This window comes from Gopherus flavomarginatus, chromosome 2, assembly GCF_025201925.1.
Source record: "Gopherus flavomarginatus isolate rGopFla2 chromosome 2, rGopFla2.mat.asm, whole genome shotgun sequence".
Classification (NCBI taxonomy): domain Eukaryota; kingdom Metazoa; phylum Chordata; order Testudines; family Testudinidae; genus Gopherus; species Gopherus flavomarginatus.
This window is the reverse complement of record NC_066618.1, coordinates 298,470,105-298,489,516: the sequence shown is the minus strand read 5'-3', so window position 1 is coordinate 298,489,516 and position 19,412 is coordinate 298,470,105. Positions and strand designations below refer to the sequence as shown.

The window sequence follows — 19,412 nt, the reverse complement described above, 5'->3', positions numbered from 1 at the left end:
TGCCACAACGTCCATTTTGCACCTTCACATGTTAAAGCCTCGCCTCCTCCTCGTTGTACCACATAGTTTGTGGCTGTTACTGGTAGGCATTCACGGCTATTATCCATAAATCACTAACCCACCTCTCTCAGCCACTGATGCTCCCAGATGCACCTTTCCCACCAGCTCACATGGGAGCAGTATGTCTCCTGTGATGGTTCCCCTTAGCACGAGTGAGGGTAAAAAGAGCACAAGGATGAGGGCAGTTAATGTGGTCTACTGTAACTCAGGCTTGTCAATGCTCCTAACCATCTGTCATTAATATTTATACGCAGGAGTGTGCGTACGTAGAGGGAGCCTGCCCAGGCATTGTCTGTGCACAGTAGGTATTTCTAACGTGCCCAGTACTCTGGTGTTTGAGTACATGGATTTTATATCTCGTTAGAGCTCTGTGTGCATAAAGCTCATGTAGCTTTTCAGGAAAACAGGCGCACAAATCCAGGCTGCTTCAGCCCTTGAAAATCCACCAGTTTGGCAAGGCGAGCGGAGCATTCCTTTACCTGCTGACGTCTCCAGTGGCAGCCGTAGGTCAGTGTGTTTGGTGGATGGTTCGTCGCGTTGTAAGGAAGCGCCCATTGGTCCTTTGCTGCAGCTGATGGCCTAGTCAGTGGAAAAGTTACTGCAGCTGTGGAAACCCCTAGTGGAACGTGCACATGAGCACGATATTCTCGGGACATTGGAGCGGTTGCTCTGCTTGTATCCTTTATGTGGGAGGAGGTGTTCTGTTGAAAGTACCTTAGTGCATTGTTGGTTGTTTACCAGATAATAAGTGGTCTAATGACTGTGAATGGTGCATGGGATTTTGCAGTTGCCCTCTTTTATTTTACTCTGATTTACCTTTTGTTTTTCTGAGTGGGAGTGAGACGATTAGGGCCCCACCAGAGGAGCCTTGCTCATTTTCACATGAGCCATTGTCCCGTATTGGTCTGAGGTAATGTGAAATCTCCTTGGGGGCCTTACCCCCAGCGGTGGGAGAATGGGCTAGTGGTTAGGGCATGGGGTTGGGATTCAGGATACCTGGATTCAGTTTGTGGCTCTGGCACAGACTTCCTGTGTGACCTAGGGCAAATCACTTCATCTGCTTTGTGCCTCTGTTCCCCATCTGTAAAAGGGGGATGACCTGCTGTACCACAGAGAGGTGTAGCAAAAGTTGCTCCAGTAATTATTGTGAGGTGCTCTGATAATACGACCATGGAATTACTTCGATAGTTAATTAGACCCTCTCTTCTGACACATTGCGTGGTGCACAGTGACAGGCCTCTACAGAACAAGTAATCAGGACCATTTTTATTAATCTTCTGCTCAAAATTTGTCCAGCCCTTTGTGCCTCATGGTGGGCAGGTGTGACACTTCAGGGATATCCAGGGCTGGGAGGCATCTCACTCCACCTGCCCTTAGTGTGAGGAATCCTTGTCTGTCCTTGCCTGTCAGGGGTCAACTCCCCAGCTCCACTAGCCACGGGCAATACAAGCACTCCCATCTGGGCCTCACCAGCCCTCTTCTCTCTCTGTCTACCAGTTAGCAATTGGCACACTCCAACTCCTGAGCCCTCCAAGCATCTCCATGGAACATCCAGCCCCTGGTGTCCTATACACTCACAGTGTTCACATATTCGCTGCTTCGAAAGGAACAGTGCACCCCAGCTCACGAGTTCCACCTCAGATCGCAGCTCAGCTTAACAAGCAGCCCTTAGATATGTTTGTGACTGATTGGACCCCTTGTCCGGGATGTCACCTGATGCACTGGGGTTTCACTGAGCCTGCCTGCTCCACTAGCCTGCGTTCCCTCTCCCTGTTTTGCTGAATCAGGCTTTTCCTGTCTTGCACAAAACAAATCTTAGTTATACCGTATTCATATCATAACAATCTTTCTATGAAGATTATGGAGTGTAACGTCAGTGTTTATAGTGTTTATATGTTTATTTAGCAGAGCACAGAGATTCAAGTGATACCAAGTAGACGTATTGGAAAAAGTGCTACAGGTGAAATAAAATAACACGCATTCTATAAACTAGACTTAGTTAACTAGCTACTCTTGTATCCTATAGAATAATGCTCACCCGAAGTCCTTGCAGCCTTTTACAGCCAGGCTTGGCATGGATCCTTCTTCCGTGAGACAGACACACGGGGACAGCTTACCTCCTAGGTGAAGGACCCAGTGTGTTCCTTTGCATCCCAAGACATACAAGTCCCATCCTTGGTCTTCATTTGTTAACAGGGTACCTCCCTGCCCCACTGTTTTGTTTCTTCCTATAGATTTTCTCCTTTGTAGATTTCACAACTTTTTGACGGGCACCTGGCTCAGTAGGCAAACAGGCTTCCAATGGGAGGCAGATAATACACATATGACCGGACTGGGAGATCAGTGTCTGGCATTTCCTGCTGGAAAGGAACCTGTCTGAGATATGTCACCTCCTGGTGACGGGCCTTGACTCCATGATCTTAAGAACATAATTTTCATGATCGATACATAACTTCTGAAATCATATCCATACATACATTTTACAATGATTATAATGGGCTATCGGCTCTCAGTAGAGACCTTTCATGCCACTCTTTGGTGAACTATTACGTATATATCTGACCCAGGGGAACATGTAAAACCCTCTTTGTCCTCTACTAGTTGGCACCAATTGGTCTCTGGGTTATAGCAGATTCTTTTCCCTGGTCATAAGCTATAATCCCTCTAGCATAGATCACATGACAGGCATGACATGGGGCTGTCCAAAACAGAGATTGGGACAATTTTGGTATTTTGCTGTCCTGGTAAGGGGAGAATCATAGAAATGTAGGGCTGGAAAGGACCTCCAGAGGTCCATCCCCGGCATTGAGGCAGGATTAAGTAGACCTAGAAGGAGATGAGTTTCATTTGCACTGGTACCCTGCATACAGTCTGAAAAGCAAAGCTGCTGTTAGAGTATCAGTGGCAGAGAAAGCGAGGGAGGTATTGACAGGAGGGCAGGTAAAGGTGTGGGATGAAGGTTCAGCCGTGGCCCCTTTGAGGAGAGGCATCCAGAACAAAGCCATCTTGGCCAAGAGTGGATCTGAAATTGCTGGTGTGTTGTGGGACTATGTGGAGAAGCAGGCCGTACCTCTTCCTGATGATTTAGGGACAGCAGTAAGTGTGAATGAATGGGTTTGCGAATGAAGGTTAGCGAGAGGCTAGGACTTGGGCAGAGGCATGCTGCTGTTACAACAGCTTTTCCCCTTGAGGAACTTGAAAAGAATCAGCATTTTTCTCCCTAATAGAGCTTCAAAACTCTGTTGTGAGCAATTTGAAAATTCACGTTGAGTTTCGGGTTCATTAGCTGCCAGCTCCAAAGCATGTACATATTCAAAGCTGTCTCATATGGAGGCCCCGCACCAGTGCCTTGAATTAATGTTATTGTTATTTGCCTGGACGTAGTGGGGTGCAAACAAGGTTAATTGAAATGCGAATGTGGCTTCCTCTTGATAATGGTTCAGGCTTGACAGCTAGGAGGGCTTTGTTTTTGTATAAGAGCTGGCTTTATTATCCCTTTTTATTAGAGCTAATTTGGGTTCTATATCAAAAACTACATTAAAGGAATCATTTACGGTCACAGCACCACCAACAGAAAAGCTAGCCCCAGAGCCTAGTCCTTTATGCTAACGGCTGCAGTTAAAAGACAATTAAAAATAAACTCTTCCCTTTTGTTTTCTTTCCTTTGTGCTTCCCCCACGCCCACCCGCTCTGTGTGTCTCACTCAAGTGAGCCCATTTAGTGAAAACCCTAATCTGTCCTTCAGGGAAATAGACTTTTCCATAGAACATCAGCTGCATTTATTCAGAATTGTAAGTATTGGGTTGGGGCTCTTCGAACCTGCAGGAATAAGGTGATACCTGTAGCTGAGGGATTGATACACTGCCATGCAGTAAGTAAATTTTGCATTTAGGTGAGCAGTGTGTGTCTGTGTGGTGAGGATCAGGAATGAAGAGCAAAGTACGGAGAAGGGAGAACAAATGGATCATAGCAGCAATTTCGGAAACTGCACGTTGCCATCTGCGACTAGGGGATCGGCACAGATCCAAAGGGCTACATTCTCTTCTGGGGAAAGCACAGATTTGTAGCTGGCTAGTCAGTTTTGGCGGTTGTATGCCATAGCCGGTGACTGAAAAATCTAAAATATCACAGCAGGCTGGTAATTTGTGTTTAATATAACAGCTGGCTGAAGGTAAAGTTTATGGTTTGAGGCATGACCATAAGGATCCTTGATTTCTCACTGTTTCACTTTGCTTGTTGTATTGCAAAACGACTGTAAATAATGACTTCTGGAATGTGCATTCTGTCGAGAGCTGCCTGCAGATCTGAGGCATCAGTTGTCTGACACACTTGTATGTCATTGCAGAATGAGAGAGAGCCCCAGCGAAAGAATCAGACCAGTCCTTTTACTTTCACTGTTCCCCATGGCATTCTGCTCCATAGTCGCCTTTTAAAGCAAAGAAACATACACTGTAGTGTGTATCCTCTTCCTTTTCTAGCCAAGACAGAGACTTCCAGTGGCCTAGGTCACCACAGGTCACACACCTAGGGAAATCCGTTCTGAAATCTGGGTTTGAAGCGAGACTGTTGCTGGTGAAAGAAAAAATTAAAATGTGTTAGAGGAGTGATTCTCAACCTTCTCCATCCCGGGACCCCTTGATGGCGCCCTCTCCCTTCTAGCCAAGCCCCTCATTCCTGACTAGCAACAGGAAAGATCAAGGTGAAACGCCTCTATTTCAACTCCTTGGGGGTCATGACCCTTGGGTTGAGAGCCTCTGTTTTAGGACCAAGCTGTCTGAGGTTCCTGAAGTTCCATCTCCGGGGAATGCGGATTCAGTGTTCCCTGAAAATGAAATGTGAGCCCCGGGCAGTGAGACTTCTGCTTAAAAACATTGAAAGTGAAAGAATCTAGAGAGCAGCAACCTGCTTCTCTCCAATTCAAGGTTATTCAGGAGCTTTAACTGCTTTTTGGTGGTGAAGGAAGCGCAATCCGACACGGAGCCTGTGCCAGTAAGGCCCCGCCAGTGACGTTTGAGTTATTAGCGACTCCCCCATCACTTCGCTGTGTTGTAAAGGGGCACTTTTCACCACAATTGCAATTTCATTAATTTCACCCCATTCTGAGCTAGCCTGAAGGATGCTCAAGCAGTATGTTTGCCCCCTGCAAGTATACACTGGGACCACGTAATGTCAGAGAGCTTTGTTGCAAGAGACCAATAAAAGATCTAAAAATACCCCCGGGATCAGCGGCTGGCAAAAGGCGTATCTTAATTTTATGCATGTCATGGTTTTATTTCAGTTCTGGGTGTTGGAACGGCTCCTAATCTATGCGGGAGGGGTAACGGTTTGATCATCTTCTACCCGTGCAGATGCCAGTGTGCTCATACTTCCTGAAAGGAATCTGCAACAACAGCGACTGCCCCTACAGCCACGTCTACGTGTCCAGGAAAGCTGAAGTGTGCCAGGATTTCCTCAAAGGCTACTGCCCCCTGGGCGAAAAGGTAAATAGGTGACTGGCTGTCAGTGCATCTTTCTCGGTTTCAGTTGACTGTGGTGATTGATACGCGGTGCTGAGTCCCTGCAGGAGGGAAGGTAGGGGTGTTGGTAACCCACAAGCTGTTTTTCATGCTGGTTATGACACTGAGGGGAGTAGTAGAGCTGAAAGCTGTGGAACACCTGGACGTGATGAACAGCAGTCCTGTGCATTTCAAAAGGTTTATGGGCAAAAGGGCTGTTTCCTTACACGCAGAGAAAAGAAGGAAGGGGGCTGCAGTGTGGTGCCATCAGCGTATTCTCCTATCAGATCCACCTGGGTGGAGTTCTTCAGGGGTTCTGCAAAACTTCCAACACTTAGTGCTGCTGTTGTCGGTTGTATAATATTACCATTGCACCTAAAGGCCCAGCTGAGATCGGTACCGCACTGTGCAAGGTGCTGTATGCATAGTAAGAGACAGTTCCTGCCCTGAGGAGCTGACAGTCTAAGTAAATAACACAGGCAAGGGGTGGGGAAAAGGAAGGAATAAAACCTCCCCTGTTACAGAGAGGGAACCTAGACATAGAGGTTCTATGTGATTCGCCAAGGGCACACATAGGAAGTCCATGGCAGAGATGAGACCTGCAGCCCTGTCTGTTTGAGGCCACCCTTCCTCACTGAAAACAGTATTGTGAAACGTCATAGGACTTGGGAAATTTAACTTGTATTTCTAGCCATCTGTCTGCCAGTTTTGTCCTGGTGGCCATAACCATCCTGTCTGGATGCCTCCCATGTTAATCAGATTGACATAGTGAGGTCCCTAGTGGGCTTCATAGAGATCTAGAGTGGATATGCAAAGCTGTCCCCAAGCTCCCGACACTTCAATTGATGACCCTATGCATAGGAAAAGCAGCAGGATAAAGGAACATGGTCATCCTGGAGAGAGACATGGAGAAGTCTCAGAAACTTCTGTCTAAAAAGGAATGATTTGGGCATCATGCAATAGAAATAAAAGTTGAGCTTGGTCTGACATCTTTCCACTCTGAGGCCTTCCATGGTCTCCCTCTGCTGCTTAAGGAGTACGCTACTCAGAGGTCCAAAGTCTGCTTAATTTCTCAGTTACTTAGAACCTGCATTGCATCTTTTCCCCGCATGCTGTCTTTGGCAAGGCTGGGAAGATTCGCTTGGTAAAGCCAGAGCTTAGCAGAAATGCCTGGCTTTGAGGATGGAAGGTGAGTCCCTCCCTCATCCTCCCAAAACCTTCTCAAAGGGCTGGACTGGAGATGGTGCGAGTCACTGAGTCTTCAGGGAAACCTGTGCTCGCAGGTAGTGTACAGGAGAGCTCTGTTCTTCCGATTCTGTGCCTGAATAGCTCCTCTTCACCCACATTTGTGCTGTTGGTTAGAAGAGTCACCAGGAACTTTGTCTGCTTTAAGCTTTATAGAGCTTTCTTTTCTGGGCGGCCGTTACGTGGCTTGGTTGAACTAAATGAAAAAGGCAACCGGTATTTCCCTTTCCCCACTGTGCCAAGACACATGGCTTTACATACTGCTGCGTAGTTCTGTTCATTCGACTGCTGGTTTGGCTAAAAGCTGCAGTGATTTTCAATGAGGTCTTTGCAATTACATGGCTCAGTTACACAAATAACTTTTTAAAAGGCATCTTACCTTGGCCTCCACTTTGTGCTAGCAAATAACCGAGTCCAATTTCGCAGGTGCTTGTGAAGCGCCATCAGCAACACTGTATTTACTGTGTTAATTGCAGGCACAGATGTGGACACGAATACTTTTAACTTATGTTATTTGCAAATGAATTTGCACCCGCAGATTGTACCAGCAGCTATTTACAGATGCAAAAATAGAAAGGAATTTAAGTCAGGTTTCTGGTATGAGAGTGACAGTGTAAAACTATCTAACTATTGTTAACAAAGTAATAATTATAAGATCATTCACAAATGCATGTGATCATCAGTCTTACCTAAAGGTCTGAACACTCTGAACTTTGATACATTTTGATTAATGGAAATAGAAATTAAATATCAATCGGAGGAAGCTGTAGAAAATAAAATGCTTGTGATAGAAGTGTCACAATTGCATGTATGAATTTTAAACAGGGTGATCAAAGCTTTCTGAATAAGCTGTGATAAAACCAGTGAGCTCAGTACTTAATCCTCTAGAAGTCTAAAGTCTCGTGCCAGATAATGGCTGTTATAGTCTAGGGGATCCCAGCCATTCCCTGGTCTAATTCATACTGTAATAGAGAGCATCTCTCACAGACTCCAGCTCCTCCCATCCAACATCTCACAGTCCAGTGCCCCCTTCCCATTGTCATCATGTAATTTCTAAGAGACTGCCTTGCCTCTGATCCCATAACATTCCTAAGGCAATTGCTGGAAATTAGTATCAGGGAAGTATTGAATAGATCTGTAGATGGTCTTAAAGTGATATACAGCAAATGAAAATAAGGAGAGTCAGTACCGCGTGACCAGCTAGAACTCTGAATAACTCGTGGTCCATGGACCGTGGCTTGGGAAGTACTGAAACAGACCAACATTTTCTCACACATTCTGCAACTATAAGATATTAATTTGTTAAAAAGTTATAGACTTCAAACTGATGCCACACTGAGGTAACATCATATCTGTGTGATCAAGAGATTCGTGTTTTCAGATTTCACTTCTAACATGGCTCACAGCTTTCCCATTGGATATTTAGCACTTTAGCCTAGAGGGGGCAGACAAACAAGGATGGACATTTTGGCCTGGTCTACACTAGTGTGGGGTGTCGATGTAAGATACGCAACTTCAGCTATGGGAATACCGTAGCTGAATTCGATGTATCTTATTCCGACTTACCTCATGGCGCGGGATCGACGGCCGCGGCTCCCCCGTCGACTCCGGTACCGCCGCTTGCTCTGGTGGAGTTCCGGAGTCGACAGGGAGCGCGTTCGGGGATCAATATATCGCATCTAGACGAGACGTGATATATCGATCCCCGATAAATCGATCGCTACCCGCCAATACTGCAGGTAGTCTGGACGTACCCCTAGACTCATATAAGACCAGACCTGATCATTGTCCAGAACTTGTCCCAAACTATTTTTGAAGTTCAGAATTATTCAGGGAACAGCTTCTGTTTAGAATTTGGTATGCCTGTGTCTTGCACTTGCTAGCTTCAGCTGGGCCATGATGTAGAAATATGACATGCTAAGAGAAGAGGTCGTTTCTTTATTTCTGTCCTTGAAATTCTGGTGAGAACCTGATCTTGTGAAATTTCCAGCTGCATTTCTAGACCATAGATTTGCCTCAGTTTGGGGAAACATGAACCTCTGAACTGTTTGAGGTTCAACGTTCATTAGAAAACAAATGTGTGTTTCAGACAGAGCCTCTCATTTAGAATGTTGCCTGTAGTTGTTGCAGATTTGTTGGCTGGGAAAGGCAGGTTGGTTGTAATTCCTTTCCCATTCATTCAGTCATACTGCTTTTCAAACCCGCGCTTTGTGGGATTGGATACATTTTCACAAGCTCCAGCCTTGCAGAACGCTACAGGGTGCCTCCTGCAATACTGAACCCTTGTGGCTTTCTACCTCGAGAGCTAGACGTATCTGCTAGAGTGCTCCTTTCTTTGTTTAAGGTTCCTTTCAGTCTACTCACATTAATTCTGCGGGCTTTGCTTCATCTTTTAATATAACAGTTTCCCTTTCATCTCCCATCTCTTACCGCTGTGGTGAGCAAGGATATGAACCGACATTTCTTGTCCTCTCGTTCTCATCTCAAGACTATGCTTTCCAAGGATGTTGTCATGTGAGAGCTTTGGAAGCAGGAAGTCATAGTTCATAAAGAATTGGGCAGTTGATTTTCAAACAGAATAAACAATGTCTTTGCCATTTTCAGCCAAAGATTCTGAAAGACATCCAGCCCCCGCTTCATTTTGCCCTTTCACTATGAATCTGAACCCTTTGCCTGGTCTGTTGTAGCATAGGCTACTGCGATGGGTTTTCTGATAGGCCATCTCTCCACTGGCTGCATTATGTCATTCTGTCCTGTAGAATCCTACACGTATTCAGTTAGCTTCTGTTCACCTAGGCTGCCAAGAAAAGTTGTCTATTCCTGTCCACGAAATTTCCCCATGATAGGACATGTTTTGGAAGCCTTTGGTAGAGAAAAGATGTCAGATAAGTGCCTCCAAAAGGGCTTTTTCTCTTGCCACAGCTGCTTTCGTTCATGAAAAAGGAGGTGTATATGCTGTCAGGTATGAAGTTCAGGGAAAAGCCACCTCCCCCCAGTTAGAGAACTTGGACACCATATTTAAACCTGACAGGAACTTTGCAAACAGTGTTTTGCACTGACTATTCGGCTGAAAAACAAACTACTAACGAAATAATAATTTGTTGATATTGGGTGTGCCAAACCTCAGGGCGCCATCCCGATAGGATGACCTTATTTTATTGCATTTCATAGATACATGTGAATAAGCGTTTGCCTAGGCACAGTTTTGCACACTTGTTGGTCTTAGAAGTTTTTCCCCCTTACATTGGGGACTTAACCATTGTATACTGAGCATGTGCTGCTCTGAAATGGAGCCTGAGGAGGCCCGATTCATTTTTCCTGCCCTTTGGTCTAGGTTACAACTCTTGCAGCCAAGACTACAATCCAGAAATTTGCTGCTCTGCTCCGAGATGGTTTCTAAGCAGTGGAGTTCAGCCCCATGGAGATGAAAGCTCCAGTAGATTTACTCCCAGGGCATAACCCGATAACTGTGGCTGTGGCTTTTCTCTTGAGGGTGGGTAGATATCCGTTTTGTTTTGGGAAGTAGAGAGGCAGAGTTGGAGCAGCAGGTCCTCAGATTCTGCGGTGAGGGGAGGGAACCACTGTTTCCCCATTAATGGAGCAGGCACATGCACTGTCACAGACCATGTGGCAGTTCAGCTGTGACATAGGATTGTGCTTGATGGATTTGCTAAAGCAGCATGAAATATACAGATTCCATAGGAGAGACAACTGCAAAACAGAACTGTCAAAGAGGAGGAAGAAGAGCGAAAAGGAAGAGCTATAAGGTGAGTGGAATATCAGCAGCAGAGGAGAAAAATACTAATAAATTAACCTTTGGCCTAGTTACATCTTGTGGCAGTACAGGGAGGGGACCGGGTGAAGAGTAAACGTTCCCTCCCAGGTGAAATAAAGTAATCTGGCAATCTCCCTCTAAACGCAGTGCTAGCCATCCAGGCACTGTGTCTACAATTATTTTAAAATATTCCAATTTAAATGAAAATATAAAAGAGATAGTTAGAATATTTATTCTATTAGTAAAAGCGCTTACTGCGTCACTTCTGGAGTGTCAGAAAAGCATTCTCCTACAGATGATGGATAGCAGCCTGTAATTATATATGGGAGGGGAATTGCTGAGCGTGCCATATTTAACTGGGGAGGAGTAATACCAGCTTGGGCCATTGAGGGTTAATTTTATTCTCTAAATAATATAAAAAGTGCTGAGTCTGTTTCTTTTGCTCGAAGAAGAAAGTCCTCAAATGGACCCGTGAGAGTTTATAATATTCTACTGAATCAAGTAAAAACGTTAACCTTGCTTCATAAAACGATGGCTTGTTAAAGATGCGCAGTCCCTTTTCTTTTGAATAATTTAGGACGGGAATAAATCGCTTCTCGTTCTGTGTCCAAGCTGCAGCATAGCCCAACCGTCTGCAATTTTAACTGTGAAAGGACAAGGCAAGGAAGTGGGGTTGGGGTTGATGTAGCATCATGTAAAAATAAACTTAAAAAAGGATGTTCAGTTATTAGAAAATTAGCTGTTTGGGTCCTGAGGTTCTAAGCTGCTTCTCCTGCTCTTCCCTGCAGTCATGTGGACCTCGCAGTGTTTCGCTGAGGAAGTTCCACTTGTGGTTTTTATTAGATGCCCATAAAAATATCCATTATTATTTATAATTTATTGCACGCTGTTTCCAGTGCCTCGTCGTAAGGACTTTTGAGAATTTCTTCCAGAACACTCAGGATGACAAGCTCAGCCTTTGCTCATCTCCCAGGTTATAGCTTTGGGATGCACACGGTGCATACACATATGAGCTTTTAATGAAAATGATGCCAGTTGTTTTAAAGTATCTGTGCCCTGTGACTTAAACAGTAACTGCTAAGAAATGAGATGGGATGAGGGAGCCCTAATCGTTCTTTCCCAAATTGCCAACATGTTTTCCTGTTTGTAGTTGTGTAAATTGTAGAGATTAGAAGTCATCTGATCTATTAAAGATGGAACAATTCTTATACAAATGTACACACTAGTCCTTAATAAGGCAGCATTCTACACACTGTTAATAATATACAGGATGGAATTAGTAGCGAGTCTAGAACCTGGATCTCAAGTGTCCTAGCCAATTGCACTCTCCTTGAGTTAACAAAGCAAAGGCATTAAGTCGTGGTGGTGGAAAGACTCATGCTAGGGCGTACGTGTAACTTACGAAAAGGGAGCACAGATCAAATATCATGGTGGCTGTGCGGTCAGTGGAAGTGTAATTGTACATACTTTTCTCTTCTGATTTCATGTAATAGGATGTGGTGCTGGAATATGTATAGTGGGGGTGGTGAGAGCCATTGAACCAAACTGTGACGCCTGTATATGATGGAAACCACTTCAAGTCGGGGGTGCTGCTGCGTCCTCAGAACCCCTAGTTCTAACACCTGGAAGTGCCTATATAAGGCTGATGCCTCATCTCCATCTTGTCTTCAATCCTGTTTCTTACCTCTGGAGGGACTTTGCTACAAACTGAAGCTCCAAACAAACGACTGAATGACCCATCCCAGCGGGGGATGTTCTCCAGAGACTTGATTTGAACCTGCAGTTTACTCCATCACTGCTACAAGCCTGAACTAAGAACTTTGCCATTACTGTATGTAATTAATTCCATTTAACCAATTCTAGCTCTCATCTCCACCTTTTTCCCTTTATGAATAAACTTTTAGAATTTAGATTCTAAAGGATTGGCAACAGCGTGATTTGTGGGTAAGATCTGATGTGTATATTGACCTGGGTCTGGCGCTTGGTCCTTTGGGATCGAGAGAACCATTTTCTTTTACTGGGGTGTTGGTTTTCATAACCATTCATCCCCAGGACGAGTGGCACTGGTGGTGATACTGGGAGACTGGAGTGTCTAAGGAATTTGCTTGTGTGACGTGTGGTTTAGCCAGTGGGGTGAAACCGAAGTCCTTTTTGTCTGGCTGGTTTGGTTTGCCTTAGAGGTGGAAAAACCCCAACCTAGGGCTGTGACTGCCCTGTTGAAGCAATTGGTCCTGAATTGGCACTCTCAGTTGGGTCCCGCCAGAACTGCATCTTCACACTTTGTGTCAAGGTGTTGTAAGCCGCTCTCCAGATGTCGAGCTGGGCACTCTTCCACCATGGGAGTTATTGCCTGCAATGCTGCACCATAGCAGCAGCATGGAGAGGAAACTGGGCCAATCCAGTGTGTAGTTATGGCAACTTCGGATGAGCCAGAGCTTCTTGAGCCTGGTCAAAGATCGACAATCAAGTGGACTAGGAGGCAGTGCAGTGATGGACTCCTGAATGTACTTAGTGTGTTAGACTCTTTCCCAGCTGTGCTTCCAATCTATACAAAGGTTGTTTTCAGCTCCTTGGAGCTGCTGATCGTCCATGCATGGGAAGGGGCCAGAAGCACACTTGTCCAGGACTACGTGAGCCGCTGTAGCAAAAGGGTGGAGAGTGCATCCGTGATGTCCCACTCCTGTCCGCATGAGTGGGATTCCTCCTTTGGACGTGAGCAGACCTACGAGCTGGCACTGCATGTTGTTTCCTGTCCAAGAATGCGGCATTGATCAACAGGAAATGTGGCAGGTTGGTTCCATCTGTCACAGCTCTCCAGGCGGACGTAACAGTAATGGCATCTCCTCAAAGGTCTGGTGGAGTTCTGTGAGCTAGCACATACAAACTGGAGGTTGCTGTAGATTTCAAGGAGCCACTAATAATACAGGTTGCCAAATTCAGTTGTGTCGACAAACTGAGTGTGGCAACTGTGCCCCAAACCACAGAGCAGCCATGGCTGGAGCAAACAGCAGGGCCAGTCCAGATTTGCGAAAGACCAAAGGGTCTTCTTGCTGGGCGTTTCCTAATAGTTTTCGTATCAAGGCAGTACGGAAAGAGATCTTCATTTTCAAGTATTCCAGGGGAGGCCAATATGTCAGGCTACAGTTGAGGTTCACTCCCAAGTATATGACAACTGTTGGGAACGACAGTAACTGCCCTTGTTCATGTTCCAAGAGGAGGAGATTAGCAAGAACGTGACATGAGGACTGGAGTTATGCAGTCATGAATGGGCTGGGAGATGTGTGTGCGTGATCTGCAAACAGTGAATGGTGGAGATTTGCAGAGGTGAGTGGGCAGGAAGGATCCACAAGACAATCTCTCCACTAAGCTGCTGTGCAGACTGACCTTTCTGCACTTTATCAGAGAACTGTCCATGACAGATGAGAGGCAGAGATGGAAGGGAAGACCAAACAGTACAGGCCTCATATTTCATTTATTTTTCACACGTGGTGGGGGCAGCCAGGGGAAGGAAAGGAGTACTGACCCTGGTACAGTGGCATTTTTAAAGTAGGATTGAGAAACCTACTAGAGACCCATGGGAACTGATACAAGCCCCCGCCCCCCCCTCCCCCCCCGCAGGAGCCAGCAATCTGCGTACTCTTGCCCACCCCCCTAAAGTTTACCCAGACAGCAAATTAGGTTTTTAAGGGATTGGGAGGGGGGAAGGGAGTCAGACTTTGAGAAAGAGTGGTCACATTATAGACTTATTCTGGCATGTGTGGAAACAGAGAAAGGAAGAGCTGATGTTTCCATGGTCTAGCCACACAACTGTGCTTAGCACCAAGCTTGGTAGCATACACAAAGATATTTCAGGAAGGATGCATACAGAGTGAACAAACATGCACCTGAAGGGATGAAAGCAATCAGATGCCATATTGCCAACCTTAACTATTCAAAAATCATAAGATGGACTCACAAAATCATGAGATTGATTTATGAGATTTTTTTTTAAATAATCTGAGTTGTTTGTATTTGCCTTCTAGTTTTTGAGACTGTAGGGTTCATGTTTTCAAACTTTTCTGTACAGAGACTAGAAACTTGCTTTTTTTTAAAAAAGGGAACCTGAAATCCTCACATATTCACAGGACTCCAGAAGTTGGGGCTTTAAGTAAAACACAAGATATTGCAATATTTGCAATAGAATGATGAGAGCTGGCAGCACGTTTTACAAATTCATTTCTGCTCTTGTGAAGCCAACAAACACATCCGTATTCACGCAGTGAACTGTGCGTCTAGGTACTTACCCACGTCACACACACAGAGTAGTTTCAGCTATCACTGCTTTCAGCCGCCAGAATGAGAGGGTTTTAATATTGTATGGACCTGTGCTCGGTGCCAATGTTTCTAAGGGTAGAAGTGCTCTACAGGACTTTATATGACTAGAAATTTTTTCATTACTTCAAAAATTCAATTCATACTATTTGTATTTTTAAATGTCAACATTCCCTTGCTGTGTGGCAAATCTATCCAGTGGCCTCATGCTAGTACATAGGATCCAGGAAGGAAGAGGGGCTAGAAACAGGAAGTGAAAGTTATCAATCTAGCTTCATTCCCCAAGCCTAGTAAAGGGTAAGAAAAGTGAACAGGAGGGTGTGGGGCTTAATGATTAGAGCAGAGAACTTGGAATTAAGTTTCCTGAGTTCTAGCCCCAGCCCTGACAGATTCACCATTTGCCCAAAGGTTACCTGGGCCAATAAAGACTCCCCGTCAGGCGGACCCATGGAAAGCCATGTTGAGTCCGTCGTTCCTGGAAGCTGCTCTTTGTGTGCATCTCAGTTATAATGTCTAGCCTTTATTTGTTTTTGCAACTGCACACAACTCAGAAACAACCTGAGAAGCTTCCATGATGTTCTGTTAATATCAGGACTCCTGCTATGTCCCGATTCTTCAACCTGATTTACGTCCATGTAGAGACCCGCTGAAGTCAATTGGGCTTAGCATGGGTGTTGGGGTCTGTCTATGAAGATTTGATTTAAGACCTCAAACATGCATGTGCAATATTTTTTATTCCAGTCACCAGACCCTTTCACTAGCGTCCGTTCTGCAATACACTGACAGACTTGCATTCTGCTTTGAATGGCATTTCATTCTCTCAGGACTCAGCAAAACTTCACTGTAGTCCATTATTTTCAGGCACCCAGCACTCTGGCATCTGGCTTCTTGCTTTGGTGTTTAATTTAGTTGTTCCCAATAGAGAGAAATAGCACTCAGCCTCCAACCCCTTGCTCTACAGAAACTTGTCATGGGAAAACCCTCCTGAAGCTATGACCCATAGTCAAACAAGTAGCTGACCAAAAAGATATGCCTTTTGCCATGCTGAGAAGGCTGGTAAATACAGACTCTGATCTCCAGTCCTCAAGAGCACACCTCTAAGGGCTTGTCTACATCAGAAAGTTGCAGCGCTGGTGAGGGAGTTACAGCGCTGCAACTTTGAAGGTGTACACATCTGCAGGGCACCACCAGCGCTGCAACTCCCTGTTTGCAGCGCTGGCCGTACTCCCGTTTTGTCTCGGGTGTAGAGGATCCAGCGCTGGTGATCCAGCGCTGGTAATCCAATGTAGACACTTACCAGCGCTTTTCTTGACCTCCGTGGAAGGAGGAAGCCTCTGGTAATCAAGCTGGTCTCCTTTCCCGGTTTGCTCTCTCGTTCCCGGAGCCCAGAGCAAGCAGGTCTCCTTCCCTGCGGTTTGCTGGGTGGCTCCGGGAACTAGAGAGCAAACCGCGGCGAAGCGGGTCTCCTTTCCCGGTTTGCTCTCGCGTTCCCGGAACCCCCCTTGAAGCCGCCCAACAGCGCTGCAGTGTGGCCACATCTAACACCACTTGCAGCGCTGGTTGCTGTAAGTGTGGCCACTCTGCAGCGCTGGCCCTATACAGCTGTACTAATACAGCTGTAACAACCAGCGCTGCAAAACTTTAGATGTAGACAATCACTCAGCTGATGCCAGCTATCATGATGGTGCATGGAGAGAGGGGCGTTTCTAAGGTAGTACAGAGTGTAATATGAAGAGGGTCTCAATAATATCACAAAGTTAAGATACATACAGCCTCGTGTTACAGCTCATTGTACTATCAGATAGAAGAGATCCTATCACCGTAGGTGCTTGAAGCTCTTTGTTCTTACTGTGGAAAATTACAGCAAAGTGGAGTCTGGAGTCACATGGGCAAGTCCCTGCACACCCTGCTGAGTTACAAGGCATATCTGCCTCCTCTCCATGGGTCAGTTGTGTAGCTGATGGTCCTTAATGGACCATCAAGCAGGCTAGGCAGAGCTAACACCAACTTGTCTGGGGTGTCTCCCAGAAGCACAGCACAAATTTGAAATACAGACAGTATAGAGCCAATACTTATAACTTCAACTACATAATGATACAGACATACAGACAGCATAATCATAAGCAGCAACCCATAACCTTGTCTTAGACACCTTATATGACCCCCTTTACATAAGATTTGGTGCTACCACAGGACCTTGGTTGCAAACCATGTTCTGTATGGTCCCAGTTTATATCAATAACACCACATGGAGGCTGTCCTCTGGTTACAGAACCTGGACGTGTAGCCCCGAAGTCTGCATGCAAGTAAAAGAATGTAACACTCCCTGACTCCCTTCCTCCAGGATTTGAGGATTTCCAGTGAGCTGCTCCTGACAATTAGCACTATGTGAATCCACATCTGGACTGGACCTTTTTATGATGTGATAACGTTCCATGGTAAACTATCTGCCATGGTTCACATTCTCTCCCATCATCAGGAATGTGCTGGCTTTCACTGGCTCTCAGGAACATAAGAATTGCTACATCGCACCAGAGTTGAGCCATCTAGTCATATCGTGTCTCTCTGACAGTTGCTTCTACCCAGTGCTTCAGAGAAAAATGACAGGGGAGCAGAAAACAATTGTTCCAGGACCCCTTTACACGCACAGAGCTGGAAAAGACCTTGCAGGGCATATCCAATCCATTGCATATCATTCCTTAGGATTTTCAAGCTATCGTTCATATGTCATTCGGTCTGAACTTCATTGTGAAACTGCTTCTGTCTCAATGGGGAAGAGTCCATCGCTCTGCAGGCACAGATGCTTTCTGCTAGATACAACCTGGTCCCAGGCTTTCTTTAGCGTTTCCAGAGACTATTTTAGCCAAAGCCAAAAGCCCTTTCCTGCATGGTTTTGTGGGTTGTTGCATGTCAATTCAGCCATGCTCAATCTGGGAACTGAGATGAGACCCAGATGAGAGAGGGCAGGAGACACGTGGGGAACAGCTCAGTGACCTGAAGAGCTGAGAGCAGGCAGGCTGCAGCTCACAAGGCTAATAAATTTATTAATAAAGGTACCCGAGGGAGTAAACAGCTGACATACTGTTAAGGATAAATAAGAAGCGAGGAGTAGCTAAAAAACTAGAAGTCACTGCTTAATGCTGTCCCTTCGTTACATCATAACCAAGCACTCTTGTTGCCTACATGTAGGCTTAGGGGTTGGGTGATGAGGTTGCCACAAGAAGACCTTTCTCTCGAGAATATTTGCCAGTGATGTATGTGTGTGAAAGACCCTGCTCTTCACCCACCGCCTCTGGGTCCCATCTAATTTCTTTCTGAACATTTCCATTGCTAGGGCCTGAAAGCCTTCCCTCGGCAGCCGTTCTGACAGAAGTGAATGGAGCTGATCCACATACGGGCTGTCCCGTTGTCTGAGCCCTGGACATGAACAGCTTCCTGGCCTCCAGCTCGAGTCTTACGTGTCAGGTTATGGCAGGCTAGTCAGGGCGTCGATATCCACTGCTGCCATTCTGGCAGGCACCATTATTATTATAGCCTAGCATTGCTCTATATGCCTGGTACTGTGCAGCCATAGAGAGAGACTCCAGCCTTGATCAGAGGAACGTGCAGTCTAAATTAGAACCAGGCGGCTCTGTTCCAGTGGATCTGGCTTAGGTGTTTACGGAATGCTAGTCACTGTAGCAGTTAGATGCTGTTTTGTATGCTATGTATACTGAGAACCATATCCTCAGCTGGTGTAACTCAGCCTGGAAGGAACTATATTTACTTACGCACACCGAGGGGCTGGCTCTGGATGACTGATCTTAAGTGATATGTTTATAAATGTGTGTGTCTATGAACGAATGTGGTCAGGGGTGAAAGTAACTCAGGAAACTTACCGGTACGGTGCCGGGACAGCTCTGGCCCCCAGAAGGGGCAGGGCTTTGGGCAGAAGGGGTGGGGCTGGGGGTCAGCATCCCCCAGCCAGTCTTTCCAGGTTGCCTGGCCCGCGCCGCCCAGGGCTCCCATGGTGATTTAAAGGACCCGGGGCTCTGCACGCCTTTTAAATCACTGGCCCCGGGGCAGCTGCTCCCTTAGCCCCCGTCCCCGCCCATTGGCAGCCGAGAGGGGGCAAAAGGGGCAGGGACATTAAAGAGCTGTTGCGGCAGCAGTTAAATGTGGGCTAGGTATGAGCCAGTGCAGGTCCTCGCCAACTGGCCCATACCGCCTCACTTTCACCCCCCGGATGTGGTTTAAATAGGAGCTGTGCCCTGGCTGGCACATGGCTCCTTGCAGGACTAGAAGAAGACAGCAGTTCTCAAACTGTACTCCAAGGATGCCTTGCCGGTGGTCCAGAGTGCGGGCGAGTCGGATGGTGCTGACTCTCCTCGTTGTGCCCACCAGCTGTATTGCATTAAGAGCTGGTTCACGTGCACTAAAGACTTGCCTGGAGTGAACTTTCCAGGTGAGGCTGCAGGTGCAAAGGAGCTATTATGCGATCGTGAATGAGCTGATGTGGGGGTGTGTAGGGAGAGGGATCTTCACAC

The 19,412-nt window shown here is 46.1% G+C and overlaps 2 protein-coding genes across 3 annotated transcripts in view; one reads left to right on the top strand and one right to left on the bottom strand.

Annotated features, from left to right (window-relative positions):
* Positions 1–19,412, bottom strand: part of RHPN1 (rhophilin Rho GTPase binding protein 1) — a 974,759-nt gene that overhangs the window by 287,283 nt on the left and 668,064 nt on the right. The gene's annotated exons all lie outside the window — the stretch shown is intronic.
* The window catches only part of ZC3H3 (zinc finger CCCH-type containing 3), a 374,847-nt gene that overhangs the window by 262,323 nt on the left and 93,112 nt on the right, over positions 1–19,412 (top strand). Inside the window, exon 9 of one of the 2 annotated variants that reach the window (XM_050940706.1) lies at positions 5,409–5,540. In XM_050940706.1, coding sequence (XP_050796663.1) covers positions 5,409–5,540 — 132 coding nt within the window. Of the gene's footprint in view, positions 1–5,338; positions 5,541–19,412 lie in introns of those variants that run through there. The other variant, XM_050940707.1, reaches the window with a different exon arrangement.